This window comes from Hibiscus syriacus, unplaced genomic scaffold (genome assembly GCF_006381635.1).
Source record: "Hibiscus syriacus cultivar Baekdansim isolate YM2019G1 unplaced genomic scaffold, ASM638163v2 tig00111402_pilon, whole genome shotgun sequence".
Taxonomy (NCBI): Eukaryota; Viridiplantae; Streptophyta; class Magnoliopsida; order Malvales; family Malvaceae; genus Hibiscus; species Hibiscus syriacus.
In genome coordinates this window covers 6403724-6416495 of record NW_024063082.1, presented here as the reverse complement: position 1 = coordinate 6416495, position 12772 = coordinate 6403724, and the positions used below count along the sequence as shown (strand labels likewise).

The window sequence follows — 12772 nt, the reverse complement described above, 5'->3', positions numbered from 1 at the left end:
AAAGTGGGACAGAAAGAAACAAGTCTGAAATATATATATATATATATAATATAATATAATACAATACAATATAATACAATATAATACAATACAATATAATACAATACAATACAATACAATACAATACAATACAATACAATACAATACAATACAATACAATACAATACAATACAATACAATACAATACAATACAATACAATACAATACAATACAATACAATACAATACAATACAATACAATACAATACAATACAATACAATATAATATAATATAATATAATATAATACCACTCGCAAGATTTAAGGATTTTGTAACTTTGAAACAGTGAAAAGGGTATTTGAAACGAAGGATGAGAAATCTGGAAGCAGTGAAAATGGATGAAATGAATCTGGTAAAAGCAAAGAGAAGGCTAAATGGCTATGAGATGGCAGTAGAGCAGGTGGAGATATAGAGGTGCTATAAACAACAACCATAACTATCCATAATGAAAGTCTTTGTAAATTGTTCATGAAGACATAGAGAAAGAAAGAGAAAGAGAAAGAGAAAGAGACAGCTTCTATTTTAATTTGAAAATAAATAGAAAGAGAATTTTCTAGGGAAAGTGAAAAGAAAGAGAAACTGAAACGCCGTACTGAAAACAAACTCCAGAAGAGAGAAAAAAGCCAAAGAGAAAGGAATAAAAAGAAAATATTTTGACTTTTTAAGGAAAAACAAATAGACGAAAGGGAGACAAAAAAAGAGAATCAGAAAGAACAGAATAGAGAGAAAGAGAGTTTACCAACTAATAAGCCATGGCAGCAGCTTCACTTCTTCTCTGTAGATGTCTCTGAGCTTAATCTGGGAATTTGACAATAAGCAAAAGCTTGTCGTTATCTGCGTGTGGATTTTGTTTTCAGTAATTGAAAAGATAGATGGTGGAGAAGAAATCGGAAGAGATGAGATTGGATCTTTGAATTTGTTAATGGAATCCAGATTGTTTCCTAATATTATTTATTTATGACGTAATTAAAAAATAAATATTTAATTATATATTTTTTAATCTAAATATATATTTTATTTCGTAATTATTTTTAGATTGTTTGTTGAATCTTTTTATCTAATATATACATAAATAAAACGTGATATCGATTTATTTTTTTTCCTTCTAATTTTTTAGATAAATAAGTAAAAAGATAAAGAAAAATTTTGATTCAAAAGTTAAATATCTAAATAAAAAACTAGAGTTTAAATATTTATTTTCACTTAAACTTTTATTTATTTACGTTTTGTTTGATGTTGAGTTTGGGAGATATTATTTAATTACTTATTTAGCCTTGGTTGGGATTTCCGAACCTGGGGTTTTGTGGCTATCACAAAATCCTAAGCTGTGTTTTGTGTTGTGATTATGACAAAATCCTAAGCGAGGCAAGACTAGCGCGGCAAATCCAAATATTTGGTGTTCGCCCAGGGATTCTTGCCGCGTGGATCCGTTTATTTCTCTCAACCGTTATATCTATTTTTGCTGGCACTGTCGCTTTATTGGGCTTGGGCTGTTCCATTTATTTTTTATAATAACTTTGGGCTATTTCTTTTGGTAACTCCTTTCTTATGTGGTAAGTTGTTAGAACGTATTGTTCATAGTGTTATCAAAATCAAATCAAATTGGTTGATTCAACATAAATTTATTAGTTTGATAAAAAACAAAATCTGATACTAATTTAGTAACTTTATCCAATAAAAGTAGCACAAATAGGATGGAAGAAGCAGGCAGAAGCTATCCCAATTGAATCAGATTTAAAGCAAACCCCTTAAATTGAATTCTTTCATCTACTCTGTAGCCTGGATTGTCTTCCACCATATTTATTTCTTCGAGTCTGTGGCTTGTAAGTGTTCCCAAATTTGAGAGGTACAACTTGCTCAATATATGATTTTCCAGGAAAAAAATCCTTTTTTCTCTGGGGAGAGGAACAAGCTCCGGCAACCAAAATGCTACGTACTCGGAACTCCCCATCTGGATCATATGTCCGCGCCTTAAAAATTGTTCATCCACACCAATATTGCATGCTACTCGGCCATGTTTTTACTTGAAAGTGTCTCATGTTCACAAACTTGTGTAAATGCATAGTGTATCCTAGTGCACTTACTTGCTTTGGGATGCTGAAATACCGATCTTCTCGAGGATCATTTTCCAACTCCTTAAAAGAAGAAACGTTATATCATGTTAGGTAAAGACTTGTCATATTCCAGAACAAAGGTTGAACAAATGAGCTCACAATTCACCTGCACCATACGTCCAGTTTCCATAGTTCGAACACGGGTCGTAATCTGGAAGGCATGTCTCGAACCATTCTGCACCCATGCGCCAGTCAATTCCCATGTCTCGAACAAGAAAGGAACATACAATCTGCATGCCATTTCATCATGTTGAAAACATGTTTTAACAGCTTGCAGGATTCGAAAGCAAGCAACAATTATAATTATATTCTACATGAAAGAAAAAAAATGAAAAGTTTACCTGCCAGCCTCGATTCGACATAAATCCAGAGGCTGATAGTTCCTTCATGTTTGCATCAATTAGAGGGTAGCTACAAATTTGTGAAATTCACATAAATGCATGATAAAGTATATAAATGAATGAAACGAAGCATCTGCTGTATACCCAATGCAGCCATTTCTCCAGGCCTCAAACGATTTTTGGTCTTGACGCCACCTCTGTTCCACTTTTCTTGGACCACCTAATTACCCAAATTTGTCAATTGATATGATATGACTATTGGTTCAACCACGTTTGTGAAGAATTATTAATACTATCAAAGAACCTACTTGCAGACCTTCTAATGGAACAGTGACAATGTCACCATAAATATTAGTAATACACTCCTAAAGAAATTTGAATAATTTCGATCTTTACGTAAATGGAAAAGGGAATTCCCATGTTTTATCGAAACGAACCGGAAGTAATCCCTCCATATCAATTCAAACAACACCCTGCAACAATTCGTCCTTGATAACGTTTCTGGAGCTGGTTGAAAATGAATTCGTCGGCCTGCCGTAGCCACTGCAGATGTATTTGATTCTGGGAAGAAATAAGAGGACAGCCGTCATTGTTGATGCGATCGACGGAGGGGTGGTGGTGGGAGAATTCAGAGAAGATTTCGGCCGGAGTGATGAATAAGGGATGGTTTTCTTTAAACTTGCACAAAAGCACTGCAAATGTTTGTTTTCACGCCCAGGACAAAGGTTGGTATATAACCTTTTATCGAGTTAATATCACACCAACGTAAAATATAAATCATTTTTTTACATTACATCATTCTACCATTAAAATCAAGGATTGAAATAAAGAAAATCGATCAAAAATATTTTAAGATATGTTTTTTTTATTATTTCCCCCTGATTTATAGCTTAAATGGTAGAGAGTTGAGTTTATTTTTATTTTCTGGATTTCCTATTTCCTATTTTCTTATTTTTCTTTTAATTTTATAATCGTTAAACTAAAGAGTAAAAACCGGTAGCTTGATTATTTCTACCCTAATCCCTGATTCTTACATCATTGATTGTTAGACATCAGTTTTACATGAATGAGAGGATACAGAGAGAGAGAGAATTTCGATAAGTCAAACAAAAGCAAATACTACATGATGAACAAATTTATTAACATATTCATGAATTGCATCACGCACCGGTACGTTGGTAAAGTTTTACGTTTGAGCATTTAATTTTTGAAAAATTTAGGATGAGTGAACTTATAATATTTTAAGAAATAAAAATATTTAAAAATTATGATAATTTAGTATTTTGAAGAGACATTGTTGTCCTCAACCGTTCCTCGATTCATCCCTACCAGTACCACACATTCATTGCCCAGCTGCACCTGCACACATCAATCTTATGAGTTGGGAAGAGATGCGCAAGTGAACGCATTCTGCACGAGCTGACTAATAGCGTCCCTAAACTTGTAATAATCCTCAACCTTGTTGTAAACTTGATAAGATATTTGAGCGTACCCGTAAATGGACCGACCTCCCCTTCCTTGGGTGCTCGATAATATATCGAAACTTCTACACCAAACTTGTCCCTCAAGTATGTTCGTAACTTCAAAGTGTGTTGATCGCTCGACACTCCCAAACAAGCAGGCAGACCCACCATAACCATGCTCGAACACAGAAGGGCAGCCCAGATGAGTTCCCCATGCTTTTGCCAACATCTCCCCCATCTCGACTACCGCGTCATGGTTCCTTTTCTTGATTCCGTCGATGCCGCCTTCGAACCTATCGACAAATTCCAACACTTTAGGAACAACCAACTGTGCACTATAATCCCTAGTCCCGATCCAACTACTTTCTGTGGCCAACCCATTCCCGTACTCGTGGGAAACAACGGGATGATGCAAAGCAAAGCTTTCGTTAGACCTTCGACAGTACAAGAATCGAAGGTGGCGGAAGGTGGGCAGAACAACCATTTATGCAGATTACTAGTGTAGAAGTCGGCTCCGATTTGTTTCATATCGACGTCGACACACCCGATTCCATGAGCTGCGTCGATGAAGATGTGGTCGACGCCTGCCGATCGACAGATGTTGACGATTTGTTTAACTGGAATGACCACGGTGGGCATGAATGTAACATGGTCGATGATGGCTAATCTCACCCTCCTGTTGTTTTGCTTGGCTTTCTCTAATGCCTGCCTAAACTCTTGCACTATTTCATCATCGGAATAAAGAGGGAAAGGCAAAGGGACCTCGATCACGTAACCTCCGGTTCGTACGAAATATGCTTCAACGGACTTCTTGACGGCTCCATAAGCACAGTGAAACATGACAGTGGCATCGCCAGGGTAGAATCTCCCCTCGGCGAAGCCCCATGCGATATGCTGAAGCACGATGGAGACCGCGGTGGTGGCGTTGTCGACAATGGAGACTTCATCAACATGGTCAGCGTTGATAAGGTCCTTGATAACGTTTCTGGAACGGAGCATCCCGAGCTGGAGCTGGTTGAAGAAGAATTCGTCGGGCTGTCGTAGCCACTGTAGCTGGATTTGATGCTGGGAAGAAATAAGAGAAAAAGGACATCTACCAAAGCCGCCATTGTTGATGCGAGCGACAGAGGGGTGTGGTGGGAGAACTCAGAGACGATTTCAGCCGGAGTGATGAATAAGGGTTGAGGAGGGGCAGCGGCGGGGGCAGAAGTAGCGTTCATGGCGATGATATTTGAACTGAAATGGCGAAATGATAAGATGAAGGAAGTGGAAATTAACAAGGATGAAGTGATGCCGAATGTGTGACTACATAGCTGCTCGTACATGTAGAAATTGTTTTCAACGAACACTTGTTTTCGACTGATTGGATTAATGGTGAGTTTTAGATAGAGTTAAATTAAGTAGAATTAAAAAATTTGAATTGATGAGTTTAATTTTATAATTTAAATTTGATTTTAAATTTTTTTAGTCGAGTTTATATTTAAATTTAATTGTAAATATATATATATATATATATATATATATATATATATATATATATATATATATATATATATATATATATATATATTCATATTTTTTATATGAGATATACATATATCATAAGAGTCGAAGTACTCGATTCAAACTTAAAAAATAATATACTAATTACTAAAAAAAAATTGAGTCGAAATTATGAAATTACAACTTAAAATCAATTTGAGTCGAGATAAATTTTTTTAAATCTGTTTTTTTCAATCAAATTAAATAAAAATTAAATTTTTAACTCTAATTGAGGTATATTTAAAACTAGACGATATAGAAGTGAGGGCCTCAGGGTGCATGGCATGGCCATAGAGCGACATGCTTATCCTTTTGCTCAATGACGAGTCAAGTGTAAGTTTGGTTGCGAATTAACATTTGTTTATTTATTTTTATTTTTTATTATAAATTTTAAATAAAAATATTGAAAATAGTTGGATTAATTTTAGAAATAATTAATATCTCTAAAAAATTATGGTCTGGCCCTCCCATAGGTGGATAGGGATGAACCGATCCATAAGGAATGAACCCATAATAGAAATGGTGGGGATGACACATTGGCTCCATGTTTCCCATATTTTTCAAAGATCTTCATAATTATATACGGATTTACATTTCCTGAAACTTTCATTGTCCCTTTCTCTGCATCAATGACAACGGAATATAAACACCCCTAAATCTATATCCAACAACAAAAAGGAAGATATTACTTTCTTGGAAACCATTTTCCTGGAAAAAAAGTTTTTTTTTTACTGAAATATTCATTGAAGAATGGGAAATGAATTACCATGGAGATTCTGCAACACATCCATCACCTTACTTTTGCATGTCTCGCAACTGACGTTCACTTTCAAAACACAAGACTGCAAGAAATAAAAGAAGAAAACAAATTAGTTTCAGGACAAAGTGATGGAAAATATAGTTAAAAAGAAGAAGATGCAACCGTTTACCATTTGTGCACGAGATTCCATTGAAGCAGCCTTTTGATGAAATTCCTGGGTCAGGAAAAATGAAAAAGAAAATTGTTCATATCTATACATTTACATGGAGAGAGAGGAGAAATTAAGTTAGTTGGATAAGGTAAATAATAAAATAATGGATTTTGTTTCTTTCATATGTGAATAAAATTTCCTAAAATTCCTCCTTTGTTTATATATTGCTTAATCCGTCTGTCTCCTCCGGTTTAAGTCGAAATAAGTTAATCACTTACATAACCATATTCCCGTAAACATATTAAATTATTATTTTTGTTTCACTTTGATTTTTTTTAAATCACACTTAACGTTTAGTTTAATTTTTAATTTAGTATATGTCACTAAAAAATTAACATAACCGTTGACACGATATTTTATTATTTTTTTAATAATAATTGTAACACGTCAAAATCATTGTTAAGTTGTATCTTTTTATAAGAAAGTAGAGTTTTTTTTTAATAAAGGATTATGTTGTTATTTTTGTAATGTACAAGAGAATTTTTATTGTGTTATTTTGTTTTTGTTTTCATGCCTCTATAGACAATGGCGAACGTACATGTAGTTCAGGGTGGACACGTATACATCTTGAAATCCAAATTTCTTTATGTTCGTTGTTCGTTTTGTTGATGGTGACCACCCTAAAATTTTATTTGTGCCTTTTCCATACAAAGAATTTCTATTATTAATACATGCATGTCCGCCCTAAAAAATATTTTTAGATCTTTCACTGTCAATAGAAAAAAATTTATATTGTTCTCATTTTATTTTTGTTCTTCATGGATCGGTGAAGCAAAGAATCTTTATTTTTGTCACTTTTATTTATATGTTAGTAAGACATGAAATTTCTATTTTTGTTTATTTTATTTTATTTTATTTTTGTGTTGTTAAGAGTTTCTTTTGTTATTGTCTTTTTACTCTTTTAAATTTTCTATTTTGATGTTTGTATCAGTGATAATGTCATCTACAAGATCCACTATCAAAGTCTAAGAGTAATAGTTGGAAATGTAAAGATATTCACTGGAAAAAAAATAATTTTTGATTTCCCTTCATCCAACGATCCTAAAAAAGTATAAAACTAAAAATTTTACACTAGGTTTAAGTGTATCGTAACTCTTTTTAATATTCATCTTCATTTTCTAATTTGATATATATATATATATATATATATATATATATATATATTATTTGAATTTCATTTGGTTTGACTTAAACATTTTATGGTATGACTCACTTGATGAACAAATTAAAATTAATTTTTTGTGTGGCGGAGGTGAAGTCTCTCAGACCTTGGAGGCTTATAGGAGTATTATGGGGTTTTTTTAATCTCTTATTATTGATTATATTGATTTTTTTATTTATGATTAGGGATGAGTAAATTTTAATTTAATTTGATTCGAAATATTAACTCGATTAGAAAAATAAAAAAATGATAAAAAATGTCTCATCAACATTACTAACTCGAATGAATTCAACTAATTCAAATATTGGCTTAAATATACGAAAAGTACCTAACGTATGTCCGTTTTTTCAGTTTAGTGTCTAATATTTTTTCGTTCTAGTTTGATGCCTAACATTACATTCAGTTACTCAAAATGGGCCACGCCTTGACGCACCGTTAGTTTTTTCCGTTAAGTGACACAAGTCACAATCTGGTAATTTTAAAATTTTAATTTTAAAAATAAATATTAAAAATATTATTATATTTATAAAAAAACCCTTATTTCTTTTAAATTACAAAAAAAACTCAAATTCTAACACCGAAGCTTACCCACGATGACGAACGGCGACTACGACGTGACTATGGCTGTAAATGAGACGAGACAAATCGCGAGCTACTCGAGATCGATTCGGTCAAGGCTCGATAAATACTCGGATCGAATGGACTCGACTCGAACTCGAGCTCGACTCGAATTCTTAACGAGCAGAAACGAGCTACTTGATACTCGACTCGAAAAGCTCGTGAGCAGCTCGAAATATAATATATTAAGAATTATTTTTTTAAATAAATTATTAATAATATATTTATGTGTTGATTTTTTTAAAAAATACAATAAGGCTTTCATGTATTTAAGATTCAGGTTCGAGTTTGAGTTTGATGATTCAATCTTGTTAAGTTTAAGATTTTTTATTTCGAGCATTTTCGAGCTGCTCACGAGCTTCAGTTCAGGATTTCGAGTTCGAGTCGAGCTTAAAAATTTTAAGCTCTCGAGTTTTTGGGTCGAGTCGAGCTCCATTTCAGAGTTTTCGAGTCGAGTCGAGCTCATCAATACTCGAGCTCGACTCGGCTCGTTTACACCCCTAGACGTGACCCACCTAGGGATGTGCATGGGTCGGGTTTTTGGTCTACCCGACCCGACCCGAAAACAAGAGAGCCTCCACACGAGACCCGACCCGACCAAAACAAGGTTTCACCCGACCCGACCCGACCCGAATATATGACATAGAAACCCGACCTGACCCGACCCGAAATAATAAAAAAATTATTTTTATTCAATAAAAACAGTGACTTAATTGAAAAAAAATTATATATAGAGGGGTATTATTATAATTATCCCTGAAAATATAGGGTAAAATTATATATTTTTTTCGGGTCGGATTTTTTTCACCTTAAACCCGAACCTGACCTGACCTGTAACACCCCCAACCCGTACCCGACCTAAATACGAGTCTGAGGTGTCACATTGACTCTTGACAAAATTCAAAGAAAATTTAAAACTTTCATTTAAAAATAAAAGTGATTTATTTATATAAATTGACCAAAATAATCAAAATCGATCAGAGCATATTCAACTCAATCAATTAGTACATGCCAACTATATTTAATAACCAAATGCATTTAAATCATCATTTTTCTAATATGAAACTTTGTAAGGGAGATGCTGACCTGTTTGTTTTTGCTCTTCTTCGCTTCTATTCTCGCTTCTGTAACCTACGCGTGAAACAATCATACGCTAAGTCTATGACTTAGTGAGACAATAAACATATAATGTAACTATAACTTGTATTCATGCATGAACTATTACTGCTATCACTCATACCCTTATTCATGTAACAAATCCCTATAACACATATGCAATATATCATTACATGTAAGAACATATATACACACATATACTCATCATTTCCATCAGTAGCCTCATTTCATTATCAATATCATTATTATTTATCTCACTACGTATATATCCTCTTATACATAGTATTTTACCCCACATTTGACTTATTTAATCATACAATCCACATATCATCATATAAAATCATATAATATAATTCATAGCACAAAAGCATACAAATCACATGTAATATGTTTGTTGTTATTTCTTTATTAGCCCATGTACACATGTGAGAACTATAGATATATGAGTCTATAGAGGTTGTGCACAAATGTTGTCACCACAGCTCGTATAAATGCACCTAAGTGCCATGTAGAATTGCACCGAAGTGCCGCGTAGAATTGCACCGAAGTGTCATATAAAATGTCCCTAAGGACCACGTAGAAAATTCCTTAAGAATCATATACATATACAAAGGATCAAGTATGTGTCTCAAAAGACATCACACATGTTCCAAGGAATACATATATGTCCCGAAGGACCGCGTAGACCCTCGACTCTTGGCATGCCAACTATACCCCTAGCTCTCATGACACATAACATGGGCATTATTATCTATGTCATTTCATATTCACACATTCATAACACTTATCTCTTATTGCATGTCTGATCTCTTATAATCATGTAATCACATAGCTCATGTCATTTCTTGTGAAATCATACATATCATGTAAGACATCTTAGACATGTACACACAAATCACTTCCATATAATTCACATGATGATTTATTATCTCGTAGATCATATCACATTTTCATACAATTTCACAATTCATTGTCATATATGGATATCACATTTGTACTTAATCACATAGATAATGTTATAAAGCATTAAAATCCCACAGTTCCTATTTCATAGCTTATATATTGTTCTTATATCTTTTTATAGACATATAAACACTTAGATCATAATTCCCCAATTTATTGTACATAATCATATCATCATTTATATTCATAACCCCTAGCTCATATTTTGTTCTCTTATGTTTACATAGATCCTATAACATATATTGTAGCATAGTAACATATATCACTTATATAAATTCATTTATATACAAATTTCTTATATTCTCTTAATTCATTTATATACATTACTCTTATAACCTTTTCCTATGACTTCATAGATCTTTACCATGTAATTTCTATATCATAGCTCATCTAAGCACATAAATCTTTCTCATACAGCTTATCTCTCATATGATTATTATTATTATTTATGTACAAATCTCCTAATTGATATTCTATTTTCATATTATCCTATAAATCAATGCTAGTTAGTTTATCTCACTTTTTATTTAATTCTATAAGTAAATTATAATAGTTTCCATAAACTTGACTCATGTACTTTATGTTTTGCTATTATATCTTCATCTAAACATATATTTACATGTTCATGATCACTTAACTTATTGTCTTTCTATGATTATCACATACAACATTTACTATTATACATGATTTGTGACCTTATAACTTATTTCACATATTCATACAACTCATAAGGTTCACATATAGTTACATATTTCGTTTCCGTATAACCCATATCATATAAATTCACACCTCATAACATATAATATGAACAAAGCATATACACATAATACAAACTTGATCATGCTTCTATTCATGCAAACATATAAAATATTGGAAACAGACTTATCGCAAGTCTAATTTCCATATAATAATATGCACAATCTAATAATACGCACTCACCTTGGCCTCACTAAGTTCCAATCCATTTTTATGATTTCATCTCTTCCGATCGAATCTTAACTTGATAATCGTTCTGGAACTTGTTCATGTTCGATATCTACGCAATCATATATTTATACTATCAGTATCCCATTGATATACTATAATCTATCATTTCTTAGACCAAAAGAAATGTCTATTTCAATTTCCCCTTGAAGTGCATCGATGCATTCTACAGTGCATCGATGCATCCTTTAACATGTGCATCGATTCACTACCCATGCATCGATACACAAATCCTATTCGATGTTTGTCTTTTAAACGGGTGCATCGATGCACTCCTTATGCATCGATGCACTATTGGCATTCGATGTTCAATATTTGAGAGTGCATCGATACACATTCAAGATGCATCGGTGCACACAACCCAAAATTTACATTTTAAGCACGAAATCCACTCTCTTTCAGCTTAACTCTTCATCTTTCACCTCCTTTAATATTCCTAACTTTCATATACATACTTAAACTCATTTCTACTCCATAATCGCTTCTTTAAACTCAAAATTTTATCTTTCATATGAAATCCAAGAATCATACTAAATTTTCTGCTTGTTCTAAATCAAATTTTATTACTTCATATCTCTTAATTAGATTGATGACAAGTCAAATTTAACTTCCAATTCTAGTTAAGAACTCTATTCCAAGATTTCACTTTTCTATATCATTTCTTTAATCCCTCATGTACTCCTCATCTTATGGTCTTAAGATAATCTAAGCTTTCCTTAAGCTTAGTTATCATCTAATGATCATAACCCGACCTTAAATTTAACCAGAAATTATCTAAATAGAAGACTCACCTTTTATTCAAGCCCTTTACGCATGAAGAAGGAAGATGAGAAGATAAGAGAACTCTGGAACTTTTTGATGTCTTCTCCCTGCCACCCACATGTATATATAACCATATTTAATTATTTTCCTTGCAAATGACCATTTTGCCCTTCCATTCATCTAATAATTACTAACAACTTTTATGATTTATTTGGAAATAAATCATTGAACTAATCCATTGTTCTACTATATTCACCAAATTCTGAAACTTTACAATTTGATCACTAACCCGATATTGAGGATGTTACAAATCTCCCATCCTTTAAAGAAAATTCATCCTCGAATTTTCACTGAACATATCAATAAGAACATATATTATACCCTCTCTTATCATATACACAGTAACCCATAACCTCCATCCATCTATGTCTTTTCTCTCATTCGATTCTGCATTTTCCTTTGACCTTTCTAAAATCCATATAATGTCACTCATTACATAGACAGTAACATCCATTTTCATTTCTTTATTCCATTATTCCTTTATTCATTACAAATTGAAATCTCCTTATACATAAATCATATATTTCCTTTCATGTTCATATACTCTTGTCTTATCACCTATACTCATCTCTATGTATCAATCTTCATAACTTTGATAACCTATTTCTTATACAGAACTTCATTCTTTATCATTTCT

General features: G+C 32.7%; 1 protein-coding gene and 2 pseudogenes across 1 annotated transcript; all 3 read right to left on the bottom strand.

Annotated features, from left to right (window-relative positions):
• Positions 1–1765: 1765 nt before the first annotated feature.
• Positions 1766–3836, bottom strand: LOC120161476 (annotated as a pseudogene).
• Positions 3837–3854: 18 nt separating this feature from the next.
• Positions 3855–5214, bottom strand: LOC120161884 (annotated as a pseudogene).
• Positions 5215–5923: 709 nt separating this feature from the next.
• On the bottom strand, positions 5924–9366 carry LOC120162016 (heavy metal-associated isoprenylated plant protein 32-like). The gene is made up of 4 exons (XM_039172209.1): positions 9337–9366; positions 6429–6473; positions 6266–6341; positions 5924–6120 (listed from the first exon to the last, which is right to left on the bottom strand). The coding sequence occupies exons 2-4, from the start codon at positions 6447–6449 to the stop codon at positions 5951–5953; spliced, it is 267 nt and encodes an 88-aa protein (XP_039028140.1). The 5' UTR covers positions 6450–6473; positions 9337–9366; the 3' UTR covers positions 5924–5950.
• Positions 9367–12772: the final 3406 nt, after the last annotated feature.

Coding starts and splice junctions, on each gene's coding strand:
- LOC120162016 (XM_039172209.1), bottom strand. CDS start 6,449: ATGGAATCTCGTGCACAAATG. Junction 6,342..6,428: donor TGGAATCTCGTGCACAAATG/GTAAACGGTTGC, acceptor TATTTCTTGCAG/TCTTGTGTTTTGAAAGTGAA. Junction 6,121..6,265: donor TGTGTTGCAGAATCTCCATG/GTAATTCATTTC, acceptor TCATTGATGCAG/AGAAAGGGACAATGAAAGTT.